The 16,776-nt window shown below is 39.6% G+C and overlaps 1 protein-coding gene across 2 annotated transcripts; it reads right to left on the bottom strand.

Annotated features, from left to right (window-relative positions):
• Window positions 1–505: 505 nt before the first annotated feature.
• Window positions 506–16,405, bottom strand: LOC103719165 (uncharacterized). 2 transcript variants are annotated; one of them, XM_008808275.4, is made up of 4 exons: window positions 15,649–16,405; window positions 5,955–6,323; window positions 1,215–5,818; window positions 506–1,101 (listed from the first exon to the last, which is right to left on the bottom strand). In XM_008808275.4, exons 1-3 carry the CDS (start codon window positions 15,811–15,813, stop codon window positions 1,259–1,261), a joined length of 5,094 nt encoding a protein of 1,697 aa, XP_008806497.3. In that variant the 5' UTR covers window positions 15,814–16,405; the 3' UTR covers window positions 506–1,101; window positions 1,215–1,258. The 2 variants fall into 2 exon arrangements, with proteins under 2 accessions (XP_008806497.3, XP_088572230.1); XM_088716104.2 differs by lacking the exon at window positions 15,649–16,405 and adding an exon at window positions 9,778–15,013.
• Between the last annotated feature and the right edge of the window lie 371 nt (window positions 16,406–16,776).

The following is a 16,776-nucleotide window of genomic DNA, read 5'->3' as shown; positions in this document are numbered from 1 at the left end:
ACTAAAAATTAAAAAGTTTATTAAAACCAGGATCTCAGGATATAAAAAACTGCGATACTTAAAAATATACAAGAATCATATCGCAAATAAGCCGACCATATGTCAACAAAATATTAAAACAGGGATCATGCCAGGACCAATAAGATTGATAACAAGCAAGACAGGAACAGGAGCCAGTACTTTCAGAGATTAGGAACGATGAACTGGAAAAAAAAAAAAAGCTGAATAGCAGAGAAATGAACTCATAGTCTTTCTCTGAAATTACAGACTTCGAGCACCCAAAGGGCAAACAGTTTTTGCTAATAAAGTATTAAAAAAAAACTGCCAGCCAACGTTCAAAACTGCCATGAAAACCCATCGTAAGCCATAAAATAAAAGGGCCGAAAATCTTCAGATTTCTGCTCTAGTGATTGTCACTCAACAATTAAAAGAAACATGTTTTAACTACAGCTCATACCACAATGGTTGGCTGCAAAATCTTCTGAGATGACAAAGTTTGACAAAATTTAGAAGTAAGAAAATATTATTGCTCAGTCAATAACACTAGAAATACAAACGACATGCTCATGTCTGGGCATTCATACAAGGAAGACGAGTCCTGTGCCACCGAAGAGGTGCCTAGATGGCATATTTAATTGTCCAACCGATAAAGAATTATAATGTCAATTGTTTGGAGCGAAAACGCAGGCGGACATGTTAAGCTGCAATACAACCAACTAGGAGAGATTATGCAAGCAAGCAATTCTGACAAACTCGGTGCACTTAGTCGCAGTGGCTTTAATGGAAGAGATGATGAACAGAAAATTGAAATAGTAAGTTAATGTCACTTACCATCCATCCTCCAAGGTCAGCGATATAAACCCTCCTTTAGTAAACCAGCAAACATGCCAATACATGCTAAAAAGAGTCAACTGCTGAAGCCATGAAAATCGTTTCTAACAGGGCATCATACCTCAACATTTACATGAATTACAGCAAGGTTCGATTCCCTCTGAAAGAGTTCCACATCATCCTCGAGGCAAACACCAGGACGCATGTGAGATTGTGTGTGTAAGGTAGTGAGAAAGCAATACAGGAAAGGGAGTCCACATGTGCTTGTGCCTGCAAATTAAGGTCTACCTCATCCATATGCACCAGAATAGAAAAACATATGTACCATATACACTATCAGACTTTCATAACCATGATGAAAAACAGAGTAGCTGGCCGCTCACCAGATCCTCAACTCATCGAACAAATGGGTTGCCCTGAGTTCCCCCTACTGCCGCGACAGTTGCTTGTAATTGGATCTGTCTGCATCCCAACCCCCTTCGGGTTCCTTCCTCTTCAACCCCCCACCTGGCACCTGGAACATCCTTGCCTGCTCCACAAAAGCTTGAGAAGTGGCAACCAGTTGTCTTGATGCTGAAGGCAATCGGTCGTCTTTTACTTCCATATCTGCACTCCCTGGACCTGCATTGAGATCAAGACCTTGTCTGGCCCACTTCCTGCTGTTATCAGATCCACCACTAGTACTGCTTTCTGGAAGGCTAATCACATAAGGCCTCGGATAATGAGAAGAGACTGCACCAGCTGGTCCAACAAGCTGTGACGAAATGACAGGAAAGCATGAAGCACCTCCCGATGATGAATCCACATAGGTTGTTGATCCTCCTGAGAAAGAAGTTGATGCAAGAGGAAAGCTGGAGCCAAAAGGGAAGCCAGCATACGGGAATGCTGTAGCAGGGGAAAAGGCCATGGCTGGAGATGATGAAAGCAGTGGGCCTCTGTAAATATCATTTCCAAACGTGCCACCACCAGTAACTGACCCTAAAATCCTCTGGGTCCCTGGAGCTGCGACGATAGAGTAAGGCTGCTCCCCTCTATCAGGCAAGAAGGATGGTATTGCAACAGCTGGATAGGAATTACTTGGAGGAAACCAAGAAGATACATTTCCCGATTCAGCATTATTCAATCTGACTCCTGCTGCTGGAGGTAAGAAAGGCATACTGCTGTTGTTCTTGACATGCTGGCTCCTTGGTGCAGGTTCTGAACCAACTTCATCAGGTCCTGGTCCATTGTTTAGATCAAAGTCCCTTAGTATGTTGGCCTCCCCACTAGAGAATCCTCCAGATGCTGGTCTTGCCGGCAAAAATGGCACTTCTAACCTACGGCTGGTGCTTGGCAAAAACTGCCCATTTTCTGTACCTTCATCAACTCTATTTAAATCAAGATCAAGTCCCCCGGCAGTTCGGGCGGGTGCATCACAGTTGCTAATTACTCTCGATTCAGATCCTGTTGTCTGAGCAGGGCTCCGAGAAGCCATGTCCTCAAGAACTCTCTCATCAGGCACATTCAGATCGATATCCAGAGGTGGACGGCCCTGCTTCCCTGCAGCATCAGATGCTGGGACCTCAGAAGTACTAAGTGGCATCTCAAGAACCCTTCGCGGTTCAGCTGGGCGAAATGCACTGGTGGCAGCTGAACCTTTCCATCCAGGCTCAGCCTTAGTCTTCAATAAGTTTTCAGGTGGAACGAAAGGTCCCTTCGCTGGAGCAGCGACAGTGATTGGAGCAGGCAATCCATTTAATGTGGGAGATGCAAATGGAGACAGAATAGGCATATTAACCGCAGACAAACATACTGGTGCAGCTGAGGTAGCTGGCTCGCCTTGGTTCCCATCATCTCCAGGGATGCCTTCATTTAAATCAAAGTCAAGCTTAGCTGAAACATCTGGCTCAGCTGTGACAACCAATGAAGAAGCCTCTGCAGAAGATGCAAGTTCCACCTTTCCATCAGCATCAGCTCCAGACATCATAGAACCAGAAGACTTTGCACATGGCTCAGTTACTTGGGGAGGAATACTGCATGGCGACTGATTGTTGGCAGCATCAGCAGGAGAAACCTTAATAGGCTCCTTTATTTCTAAGTTTCCATCAACCCCATTGCCAGAGACAAGTGAGACTACAGTTGATCCACCTCGTTCATCAATGCTTGAAGGAGAAATTCTAGAATTTTCTTTCCTTTCACTGTCACAAAAGTCCAAATTACCAGCCCCCAAGTTATCAGACTTCTTAGTCTTGGACTCGTCCTCATTTTCAGGACAAAGAACTTTATCAGCGCCAGACGAAGCAATGGCATCATCACCACTTCTATCTAAAGCCTCTGCATGATTTTCCGCAACAGGAGGCTGCTGCTGGTCTGTCAAGGTGGCACCACCAGGCAGTTCTTTGTCGATGGGAGGACAAGATAGAGATTCTTCAACTACCAGCATCTCAGATTTTCTGCATGACGTAGTCTTTTCAAACTCAGAAGCATCAGCCAAGGAGTTGCAAACACCACCAGAAGCGCACATGCCGCCCTCTCCAATCTTTTCACGAGCACAATCAATGGTTTTACTCTCATCCACAGATGGGTTCCTTAACTTAGGCTTACAATCTGTGCAGCTGTCAGTAACCTGCCCACTAGTCATCCGCTTGTCCTGGTGTGGATAAGCTCCATCACCCTCACTCTCCTTCACATTTGCTGGACTAGATATAGAATAACATCTATCAGCTCTCTCTTCCTCAAGTTTCCCTTCTGACTTCAAAAAAGAATCTGTAGTTCTATGAAAACCTGTACTGGAAACAGGAGATTGTTCAGTTTGCTCGCCTGTCAATCTATGATCCTGCAATGGCATGATGGTTCTGTTATCAACTGGAAAATCGGTGCCTTCCTGTTGCAATTCACCCCTTGCTAACACAGAACCAACACTTTTTCCATGCTTCTCGGAGTCAACATCAGCAGTTTCATCAGACTGCGCATGATTTTGGGTCATGCCATCATCACATGAGAGTCTTGATTTGGCCTCATTATTACCAGTACAAGGATCCTCCCTTGCAGGTGAAGTTCCAGGTGAACCAGTGGGAGAAATCAAGTCTGACTTTGACATTTCCCCAGCAGCCACACTAGCAAGTAAATTCATTCCGATATCATCCCCAGCCGATAAAGGAGCACAAGCTTCAGAATATGTTGCACAGCTTTCAATCAATGCATTAATAGAGCTGAAAGAGTTCCTTGTCCTGGGTTCAGATAAGAAAACCTCTTTTTCATTCCCAGAAGATGAACAGGCAGTTCTTGGAACATCAGAGACCTTGCCAGTCTCATCCGCACTCCTGCGTTCTTCATCAAGAACACCTACTGGTGATCTGTCGGCTTCATCAGATCCAACTACCCCTTCTTTGACATCATTGCTCTGCCATGATTCCGTATTTGCATCAGTGGTAATGTGAGACCGACAAGTATCACTCCTTAGTTTCATTTTACGGTCATTATGCTCATGTTTATCAAGAGCCCCAGGTGATGACGCTCTGCTACCTGTTACTGATGGGTCCTCAAATGAACCTCCACTTCCACTTCGGGCAGGACTACGACCAGGGTTAGGAAGCCTAACAATCAACCTGTGACTATTTCCATGATCTGTAACAGGCACATCAAGAGTTTTTTCGCATGTCAGTCCAGATTGTGATGCTTTTTCCAAAGTCGTAGTTCTGTTAAGAGAACCAGGCTTGCCCAAATTAGGTTCCTTCTGAACTCCGGAATTACTTGTTCCCAGAAGCCCATTACCAGACCTTCGGTGACGAGAAGAACCACCAGAAGTCTTGCTAGCATTCACTGAGCCAGCTGTCGAACTCCTTGCATCCTCCTTCCATGAAGAACCCATTGTTTTTGCATGATCACTAGAGCAAGATTGGCTATTGTTCTGAGACTGACTGGAACTGCTGCTCTTTTCTTCTTTCACTGCAGTCGATGGCGACTCCTGGGTCCCACTGCCGCCAACTGTTTTGCCAACTGAATCCTTCGATATACTCCCCGAGGCAGGTGATTGCAATTTTAAAGATCCTGGTGTAACCATAGTTGTCTTCATCACAGAATCTGCATGGCTAGGCTTGCCGGGCAGAGTTTTACAAGGAAAAGGCTGATTCATAGGGCTTTTTACAGTCACCTCACTGGATCCAGCACGCCTGTTACCTGCATGAGAAACTTCAGAAAAACCTGGCTTGACAGGCCATGCTACAGCCTGGCTTGACCCTACAGATTTCGCATCACTGATCTTGATTTCTGCATCAACTCGCTTCTTCCAAGTGTCAACAAGACTCCTAGCCTTCTTCTGGATCTCGGAGTTTTTATGACTTCGTAAATGATTCACAGACTTGCCAATATTGCAAGTCTGTAAAGCATTAAGATTTACAGGCAACTTATCCAAGGCACGAAGTAGAGCAAGCAGTAGTTCTTCAGTGGCTTTATCACTTTCCTTGGGACTGTTACCATCACCGGTTTTACCTTTGTGTGCCTCCTGGAGCCAATCATCCAGCACAGGTACACCCCTGAGCTGCACAAACCTACCAAGACAGTCACATTTATCAGTGGCCGCAATCACATCTGCGAGCATTACCCTACCAGCCAAGTCTATTTTTCTCTCATTTCTATCAAGTTGCATGAGATTCACAAGTTTCTCAACCCCTTCAGTGTTTACAAGCCCACCTTTTTCTGTTATTTTGGCAATTTCAGTTCTTATCATGTTGTCAAATTTGACGTTGACAGAATCACCATCCTCTGTCTTAGCAGAGCGCTCTCGTTTAAGGGGCTCGGCACCCTGATCACCTCTGTCCCTCTTCTTGCCCTTAGACTGAGAAGGAAAGGAGGTGCCACTATTTTGTACACTATCTGAACCAGATTTTGGCTGTTGTGTGGATGTCGGACCATTCAGAGGTTTTGGTGAACGCCCGCCCGACTGTACTGCTGCATGCATCTCTAGTCGTGTTTTATCTAAAAGTTGATCTACTTCTTCCTGCCGCTCCTGGGTTAAAAAAATAACGAGAAGAGGAAAAATCGATAACTAGCATTTAATATATAAATGGTACAGATGAACAAATGTATGCATGTATCTGTCACCTTGTACATGCAGAAAGATGCAAGAAGGCTACAACACTTACATTGATATAATCCTGATCAGTTAGCCACCACAAACACTTGTTTGTAATATCATATACTCGCCTACACACAAATGACGAAATCCCTGCTGGAAGTTCGACACCCTTACGTAAAAATGCAACTTTACACGGATGAAGGAATGATGCAGCCGATATCACGTCCTTGTGAAATGAGTAGAAGACCTCATTCGGTGCAGCTTCAGGTGTTATGCTTTTGGCAAGCTTTACTTCGGCAGGTCTGTAAAGCCAATTTACATATAACTTAATATAATCCTCTTTGCCTGTTGAAAACCTGCGTATTATTCCAATGAAAGGCGGGGCATTGCCAGCCTGGAAAAGAGCACAGTCACCAACTCGAATCTTGCGCCCATCCTACAAAACAACAGAAATATTAAGAAATTGATAGAAGATGTAATGAAAAAGAAAGAATAACTAAAGCACTAGACTATTCATGGAAGTGTATATGCAGAAGTAAACAAGGACAAAAGAAACTCAGTTGAAGGTAGAAAAAAAAGGCATTCTTCAGAATATTTGAGCGAGCTAGATGTACACACATAGACCAAACAATTTTAATAAGGATGCCATATCGCCGATTTACTAAACTAATTTCTGACAGTCCATAATATTAACTAATATGATCTCAAAATCCATAAATTAAATATGAATATTCCAGTTCTGGACATTCAATCAACAACAAAAACATAATTTAGGATAAATTTTAAAAAAAATGAAGTTGGAAATTGTGCAGCCAATGGAAGTAATGTCCTAACCCACAAAGATGTCACAGGAAACAAACATATCAACAAGAACATGCTAAAAGGATATGCATAGCATGAACAAAACTGTAACCTCCATTTGTTAAGCTGAAACGTAATGACAACAAAGAACAATAGACATTGAAATCAAAAGATAAAAAGTTGAATAGAGAACAACAAGAAAATAGATTACAAAATAAACTACATTAATCAATTAACAACTCAAAGTATAGAGCTGCTTGCACAGGTATTCAAAATTTCAGTATTTCCAGAATATAAATAAAAATTATTTTGACTTTCCAAATTTAAAAGATTCATCACAATAGAGCAGCTATATTTTAAGAATCAATCAAAACACATCATGTATATGCATGCTAATCACACAAGATCATCTAAAAAAAGTCAAATGCCAAGTTACACAAGAAACATATTTGTACAAATCCACATATCTGACATATTTAATGACTTGCAGAAGGATAAAACTGTTGATGAAGAAAATGTGCATAAAAATATTCTTGATTAAATTTCTAACTAAAGGAACTTCCCATCTAATAAATATAGGTTATTTAGTTCCACACCATACTAAACATTTAGCTGACTTCGAACTACCTAGAAAATTTCCATAGATCAGCCCTTATTTCATATAGCAAATAAAAGCGGCAATACAAAGTCAGCAATCTGTACTGATCTACTTAAAATAGATTTGTCGTTCATCAAGGGGCTTAGCAAAACAAAATTAGTTTGTTGGACATATCTAAATCAAATGGCACATAGACTGAAATACAATTTATAAACAATACATTACAATGAAGATTGACTAACCAATTTTATTTTTTTTCCAGCATGTTAAATTATTAATCCAAAAATAATTTTTGCAACAGCTCTTGGCTTTTTTACTGTTAAAATAATCCAATAACTAGATCAAAGGAACGGATTAAGTATCAAGGACAAAATGCAAAATAGACACAACATGGATCTACCAAAAGGAAGGTTCTAGCCAGAAACCTCCTCATTTATGTAATTTATGCCACCAGAAAAGAAATGGTAGTAGAGTAGTTCCATAGCTGACAACTTTAATCATCCCATCTAGACAGCAGAAAGCAATATGCTGACAGGCGAATGCAATGCATATGCTGGAATCACTCAACTATAAAAGCATATAAAAGAAATAACCGAAGAGACAACAATGCAGGGGAATTACTTCGATAGACAGAAGAAAAACAGAACAACTAACATATACAAACCAAGTCCACAAGATCCTTGATGTAGCACAAGATGCAGCAAACAAATAATATGACCAACTAGACTATGCCAAGCGTCGAAGGAACCAGCAGAATCGGGGGCGAAAACTGCAGTAAGCAAAAATTTTTGGCAGATTTTCTTATAATTTTTCATTAGGGACATCATTAAATTTGTCATGTTTCCATATTTGTAATAGAATAATTTCAGTATGTTTTTTTATTGTCGAGTACTATTTCGAATATGATTCTGCAGGGGGTTTGATGCCCGAATTAGGGTTAGAATATCATGTCCTATAAATATGCATGTAATACATTGTAAGGGGCAGCCTTTGAGATATTAATAAAAAAAATTTTCAAGAGAATTTCTTTCACCAAGTGAAGAATTCTTCGATCTAGTTTTCTTCTATTTGTGTGTTGATCTTCGAAGCATAGCCTCGTCGATCAAATCGCCCCTTCTTCCTTTTCCTGCTGCGTCAATCCTCTATTCTAAAGCACATAGATCTCTTTTATGGCATGCATGAAATAAAACAAACAAATAAAGGTCGCCGCACCGTGCAAATCATAGCAAAGTCTATAGCTTACATGGGTCCTAAAAATAATCTTCTGCGTCCTTTGGAAAAACCTATGTTCTTCAACAACCACATGCCAAAATCAACAAGGTGCAAGGCCTACCCAAATGGTGATCAAAACGGACCACTAAACAGTTTGCCTTTCCAAATGGGGGGCAAATTTCTTGATTGCTAGAAAACTACTGCAAAGAAATCAGAACAATAACAGTCCGTTATTGGAAACTCATTTTTATAGAGGAAATCCACGCTTCAAAAAAGAAGTGAAGTGAGGCTTTCCAAGCCATTTCGAGCAGGGATGTCCACCAAGTAATAAACCTCAGAACAAACAAAACAACAGCAAAATCTCCTTATCCAAGGACATCTGCTGAATTAACACAGGCCATGATCATTACTTATAACAAATTTCTTATAACAAACATCATTTTTAGCCATTTTATATAGGCAACATCTCAACCTAAACCTTCTGTTGTTAGTAAGCACAAGAATAACCCTAGGTTAACAATAATGTTGAAGGCCTGACAGGTAATGCATCAAAAACAATTCATACAGAACAGTGCAGACTTGTAAAGCATGCACAGGAAGATTTCAGGCCCATGACCACATTATTGTCTCACCACTATCATATCATTCAAGAGGAAAGAAAGAATGCTGCAGTCGAATATCCACGACAAAGACTTCAAGATGCAATTTTTTTATATAAAAAATGCTAATGCAATTTCAGATTTACAGTGTAAGATGTAAAATTTGCGATGCATGTCCTACTACAAAAATAATGACCAGACTAGACTCTTGTTGATTTCGCATTGTCATACAGTAAATTCATTTTGCTGTAATGAGGGAAAAACTTTAGCATCTCTCAAATGTTGCTAGACATATCCATATCCATATTCGTGAAATACTCAGAAGCACCATTACATTAAGAACATCAAAAAATAATCCTACAAATGCATCAGTTCCTTGGGAAGAAAAAAAAATTAAAATCAATAGAGCAAAAAAGAAACAGACTATTTAGCCATTCAGAATGATCACAAGTGATCTAATCACTTGCATTATTATCATACCCTCCAAAGATATCAAGATGAGAATTGATAAATGCATTCACCTTTCTTAAAATAATCATTCCATTTGCATTTCTCTTGATCTATAAAAAAAGCTAAAAAGGAAAGAGACATTACAGAAAGTCTTATAAAAGAAGAACATGTGCTTCTTAATGCTGTAAAATAATCATAACATAGTTCTAGAGAACTAAACAAATATTCACCATGCATAAAGAGCCAATCTGGTGGTCCATACATCTCATCCAAGCACCACAAGCATCACATGCGCCCACTAGCATATACAATCATCAGACCCATTTTAAACCTAATTAAAATCAGCCTAACGGCAGAACAAGAACACAGGAGTTCAAATTGTTATTACTGTCACTATCAGATATCAATTAACTATATATATATATATATCTACCATCATCTACTTTTTTATTATGCACATATAATAGAATGAATCTATATGTCAATCAAAAGAAAATAAGCAAAGCAGGAGAAAGAAATTGTAAGAAAATTTTGATGTCCCGTAGCACCTAGGTAGTGCTAGAGAAAAGATACACTAGTATGATATCACCATATGCAACAAGCTTGTATGTCTGTTTTGTGCTGTACAATTTATGGTAAGGCATCATTGGATGGACTTAAAACTTAAAGTGAGATACACTTCTTCCAAACATCAGTCATCATGCGCAATCAGCTTTATATAATACTCAGTGTAGGAATGCAAATGAGCTAGCTGCGCGAGATACTCGAGCTCGACTCCGGTCTGAGCTCGACTCGACTCAACTATTACCGAGCTCGAGTCAAGCTCGAGTAGCAAAATACTCGGCTCGAAGGCTCACAAACTAAATCAAGTATATATATTTTTAACAATATTTTATTTTATTTACAATATATCATTAATTTAATACTTCTAAATATAATATTTATATTTTTTAATCTGACCTAACTTCTAACTTTTAACTATATTTTTAATTATGAATTGAATCTCAAACTTGAGCTCAAATATGGTTCGATTGATATTCGAGTCGAGTCCAGTCGACCTCAAGTATTGCTTTTCTTATCGAGTTGAGTTGGAGTTTAGATATTAAACATTGATCGATCTCGAGTCGAGTTTTGAGCCCGAGTATTTTGAATCGAGTCGAGCCAATAGTTGAACCAATTACTAATGGTAAAACAATAAATAAACTAATAGATTAAATGCAAACATTTTCTTTTGGCTGATAAAATAACTATTAACATTGCATATCATGCATGCTTCCTTAATTATCTCACAATCCCAAAATAAATTTCTTAAAGGGATTTTTTTCCATTTTGGAAAGTGTGTTTTGTTTTGGCAAGGCAAGCACACATTTTAAAAAGTAACAACAAAAGCAGTACGATCACTGGATAAATCTTGAGCATCCAAAAAAAAGCTGCATAGATGATAACTGATGCATTATGGCTATTAAATTAAAAGTACACAGACAACCCTGGAAAGGATGCAAGAAGATTTTAGTCACATGATTAGCACCTAAAGTAGATAGACCCTCAATTAGTATTGGTGCGTACAGGTTTCAATGTTACAATGTTGGACAAGAAGCCTAACACTACATCTCACAATGGTGACCTAGAATCCAATGCTACGCACGGGCATATCATCAAAATTTGCAGTGTATGAGAGGTCAAATAGGCATAAAATCAGCTTTTGCAATGCAAGATGCTAAGTCACCAGAACATAAAGTCATGCAGGAGTCTATCCATTGCATTCAATTGGAAATACATAAATTTTAGAATTTAACTAGTTTCCTTTTTGCATAGTGCTTGAGTCAACGATAGAAATGTACCATTGTCATATTCAGGTGATTGAAGTGATGTGAACCCACATATGATAGTTATAACATTTGGAATAACACGTTAGATGCATAGATAAATATTAAATGATCTGACTAATATATAGATGTATACCGCTCCCCCTCCTGCAACCTAGATTGGCGGTGTCTGCCAAGCATATCCATGTAGGAATAACATATTACTGTCTGAATTGGCTATATCATAAATTTAGAAGGTTCTTGCAACCTAGCAAGTCAAAGCTGTCAATGAATTTAGCACCACGATACAGGTAGACTCGATGATATTATCACATTAATGCACATCATAACTAGGGAAAGAAAGATCATGCTCAAATTGTCATTTAATAATTTAACAGCTATTTTTGTCCTACATACTCCAAATTTTACCAAAAAGATACACATATGTGCATATCACATGCAAATATGCTGTATGTATATATGAATACTTGTATATATCCATGTATACATGTATGCCTGCATATATGTCACAAATTATCTTATCCCAATGAACATACAACATATGCACACATCACATGCGTATGCATTTATTATAAAGCTATGGATACATCAATATGAATACATTGTCCATATACACATGTACTTGTATATACACATGTATACATGTATGCATGCATATATATTAAAGAACATACAACATGCACATGCATATGTTTTTATGTAATGAATAATGTACGGGTATATATACATACACGCGTGCGTGCGTATCTTTTAAGAAATTTAAACAAAACTTACTCTAAAATGGAAGCCTTAATTTTCTGAAAGTGCATTTGAATAACATTTTAAGTCATGCATAATACCAAAAGATTAACCAAATATGAGAATTACTTATTCAAAATACATCAAATGAATTGCTTTAACGAGCATTGACTAACCAACCATGAACAAGTCATTCTTGAAAAGAAAAAAAAAATAGCACAACCATGCCATTTCCAGGATCTGCAACCCTATAATAAATACATCCTAGCTTTTTTTGTTGTTAAAAAGTTAAATATAAATAAGATATACAGTTTCTAAGCAAAAATAATGTTGTGATGCTACCAACTAGTACTATTACATTATAGGGCAAACTAGATTCGACAAAATTAATGTTTCTGCAATAATGAGCATTTCAAAAAGGGTTTCTATCCAATCATCAGGCCATGTTAATAGCATAAATTTCTGTAGTAATACATGGTCCAATAACTCAGATATAACAAGAAATATGAACAACTAATACTGAAGTTCAAAAGGTGTTAATTTCTCCTAACTTTTTACTCAAATATTTTTAAAAAAAAAACTGTAGAGATGACCAATGCAAATTAAACTAGTAATTAAACATAAGGCTATGCATAAAGTCAAGAATTATCTGATGTCACAGAATAATGAACTTCAAATGTAAATAAGCCACTGAATATTAATTAAAAATACATAAATATAAGATTTGAAACTTAATGCGGTAAATCTCTTCTTTGGGTGTAATAAACAATTATCGGAATATGGTTTTACAAAACCTGATTTGCTGCATGATCATTTCCAAAACCAAGCCCCCAAACTGTCCCTTAATATTCCCTCTCACTATTTCCAGTCAAGTCTTTCGCATATTTATAAGTAAAATAATTGTGAAAATCATCTAAACATAGAGACTTTCAGATACTCATAGTTTATTGATTCTTTCCAACCAAAATATCAAAAAGTAAACAATTAAGACTACATATAACCATATAACATCAAAAAGTGACCCCTTCCATTATTTTAAAAACAAACATAACATTTCAACATTGCAGAGTTCAAACCCAACCCTCCACAGTAGAACAAAAGTCTCTCCACCATTAGAGGGGTATGAATCTCTTTTTCTCAAATAAAAACATTATAAAAGATCCCAAAAAAACATGACTTAAAAAACATTACAGGTCCATCGTCTCTTTTTTCTTTATCGATAAGATAGAAAAAAAGGACAATGTTGTAATATATTCCAATCCCAGAAGAGCTTAAGCTTCATTAATATCGGTCATTGTTTGGCCCTTAAGAACTTACCAGTACAGACCACATGATGACTCCTTAAAGGATGTATTTCAGACAGCAAGACTTAACCTTCTTTCCTACCACAAATCTCCCGCCGCCTATACATGTGAAGACTCCACCACAAGTAACGCACCCTCAAGAAACTTAAAGTGCTAGAAATTATAATTTCAAGCTTTGATTAAAACATCAATATAGCATACAGACACAAAAGTTGCAAGTATTGGCATCTCAGAATTCCAAAAGAGAAAAGAAAAAGGCAACTTAGGCAACAGCAGCCACCATTGACTGAACCAGACAGTAATGCTCAAACAGATAATGAGAAATCTACCAATATCTGAGGTAGGAATAAAAGATCACCCTAATAACCTCTCTCTTTTTTTGCATGCATTTATCCCCAATTGCAGTCGAAAATGTTGGAAAATGCATAAGGGTGAGGAGTTCTAGAAAATGATCATGTCACAAATCGGAAAATCTATTCCTTGGTGTAGGATTAGAATATCAACCAAAGTATTTTCATTTATCTTTTGTATGAACTGATCCCTATTGTAGACAGAAAATTAAAAGCACCGAGAAAGGATGAGGACAACAAAATACATGATCTAATCATGAAGGGGGAGGTCTATTCCTGTCTACGACCAGATACCTCGCAAAATCAAAGGCCACGACTTAAGTTAATAAACCAGCTTGCAAGCAACAACCTCAAGGATAATTACATTATTAGTCAAGAATACACATAGAGAATTTAGTAACTTACAAAGCAAGCCTCAACATGCCTATATAATGGATCAAGGAACAACTAGCGATTAATGATCATGATGATCCCAACTCTCCATAAATGGGTCACAAGCTCCTAACTAAAGCAACTTCGGCAAGAAATTCACTTACAATAAAACTCCAACAGAAGCCTACCTTTCTGGTTCCACAGCTTAAGCTTGTACTACGGAAGATCCACTAAAATTGGAATATGGAAGATTAGATGTAGAAAGGAGAATGACAGTCTTGGATGCTGCATAAAAGGTATTTTCTGCATCTTTATATCATGAATTAAAAGCTCAACAGACAGAAGAGCACCACGACAATCGAAATATTTTGGACGCAACACCTGGAAAAAATCTAAACAGCTGATAGGAGGATGGTATTGTGTTCTTATTGTGATCCAACACTCTACATATATCGCGCTATTTGTCAATCATAATTGGGAGAAATAGCGCAATTTGAGGGCATAGTATTTTTCACACACACACACACAAACTGCTCCCCCCCCCAAAAAAAAAAAAAGAAAAAACAAAAAATCCACCTGTAAACCACCTGTTGCAGGGAACGCGTGGTTAAATCCCTCACGCAAAAGAAGGATGCACCTTCTTTCGCGCCCCAGGACCATATATCTCAAAGCTCTTTGAAGTCCATCATTCATCCACCTGCACATATCTCAAAGTGAGCAGCGAATGATCCCACAGTTGCCGGATGCAAAGGAAGGCTTATCCTTCTTTTGCATGAAGGACACAACCACGACCCCCTGTTGCAATCGCACACTGGTAGTGAGGTAAACCAGTTTCCAGGGCAATTTCATACAAGCCAAAATACATCCCTAGGAATACGTCATCACTTCTAAATTCGACTTATGCATAACGTCTCCCTTCTCCAATTCCCCTTGTTTTCCCCTGGAAATGGAGCATGCACAATTAACACTACAATAAGTATTTGAAAAAGATTATCTGTAAGCGGACAGCAACAATCCGGCAAAGTTCAATGAAAACTTCTCTGTGATGAACACAAATGGCTTTATTTATAGTTTTTTGCAACACAAAACTCAAAAAAACTCAAAACCCCTTCTCTTGAGATCATATGCAAGGAGAAAACACGTAGTTTGAGAACGCTCCAGAAATGACAAGATATACAAATCCACGAAGGAAAAAACTGAAAAAACAAGCAAATATATGCAGATGAGAGCAAGAAAATATACAAGCCCCGCAAAATTCCAGAAGCACAAAAATCTCAAATTATCTAGATGATAAAACAAAGAATTAAGGCATACGGAATCGGAAATCGAAGAAGCGCACATCAACGGCACGAAAAATCAACACCAGACCTTCGATCGGAGACCCACAAATTCAAAGACAAAAAACCCATCAATCACCAAATTCCCTAATCCAAACCCGGTCGGACTACGCTTTTCCTTAATTGGCATACCAACACAAGGAAAAAGAAAAATAATCGACGATAAGAAGGCACCTTTATGAAATAATCGACCGAAGACTGAAGGGAATCGTATGCCGAGGGGGTCGGTGGGGGGCCTAGTCGCGCCGGCGGTGGAAGAGCTGATGCTGCTGTGCCGGGCGCAGGGACTGGCCGCATGTGCCGCCTCCGTTTCCTCTCCTCACCTTCCCGCCCATGCATAGCCTTGCATCTTCCCCAGTTTTGATTGTTCCGATCCCTCCTCCGGCGCGAACCATCAATTCCCCACCCTCAATTCCTCCGCCAGCTCCTGGAATCGCCCAAACCCTAGAAACCCCCCGATCCGCCAAATCCTAGATCCGCCCCCTCCGCATCCATCCGCAGATCCAAAAAAAATTCCCCAATAAACACGCGAAGAGAGAGAAACCCTAACCCCGGACACGGCGGGGCGCCTCGATCAGGCGGCCTCGAGATCGGACGGATGGCCGATCGAATCGGAGGCACGAGATGAGCGAGAGATCGAGCTCGGGAAGGAGGCGAGCCTGATGGGGGAGGAGAAGGGAGCGGCGAAATCGAGGGATTTCGAGAGAGATTTGGGTCGCGGTTTTCGCGATCTGATGAATGAGAGAGAGGAGATTGAGAGAGGAGATTGTTATTTGAGAGAACACGCCACAGACGGCAAAGGGGAGGGCGGGCAGGACGGGTAGGGGGCGGGCAGGACGGGTAGCGAAAGAGTGGGGTAAGCCGGTGGGGACACCTGACTCGAGAGAGCAGCGGGTGTGGGAGCATTTTGTTGCCGTTTCTTTTGGTGCGTGGGACGAGGGAAGGGCCGGGGGAGAGCGTGGAAAGTCGGATGGCTCGCCCGGTCGTGTGCGGCGCTACCCTGCGCCGCTGGTGACGCGAGCGGACACGGCCGGGCAGCCGAGTCGCCGCTCGGGCAGAATCCTGACTTTGACCTGGGAGGGCAGGCAGCTAACCTGCGCATCAGGCGTCCAACAAACGCCTTCTGTAGTTTTTTTTTCCTTTTTCTCTCCCTCCTTTTTTTTTTTTTTTTTTTTTCCTTTTTTTTAATTTTTGTTGCACTTTCTTTCTTGGCAGAAGGCTGCAAGCAAAGCAGTCACAAACTGCCGAAACAAAACCCACCTACTCCACATAAAAAGATGCAGACAGCATAACACAGGAATA

The sequence above is a fragment of the Phoenix dactylifera genome, chromosome 2, assembly GCF_051530095.1.
Source record: "Phoenix dactylifera cultivar Ajwa chromosome 2, Ajwa_hap1_PhDact_Kaust_v1.1, whole genome shotgun sequence".
NCBI lineage: Eukaryota > Viridiplantae > Streptophyta > Magnoliopsida > Arecales > Arecaceae > Phoenix > Phoenix dactylifera.
This window is presented reverse-complemented; position numbering and strand designations above follow the sequence as displayed.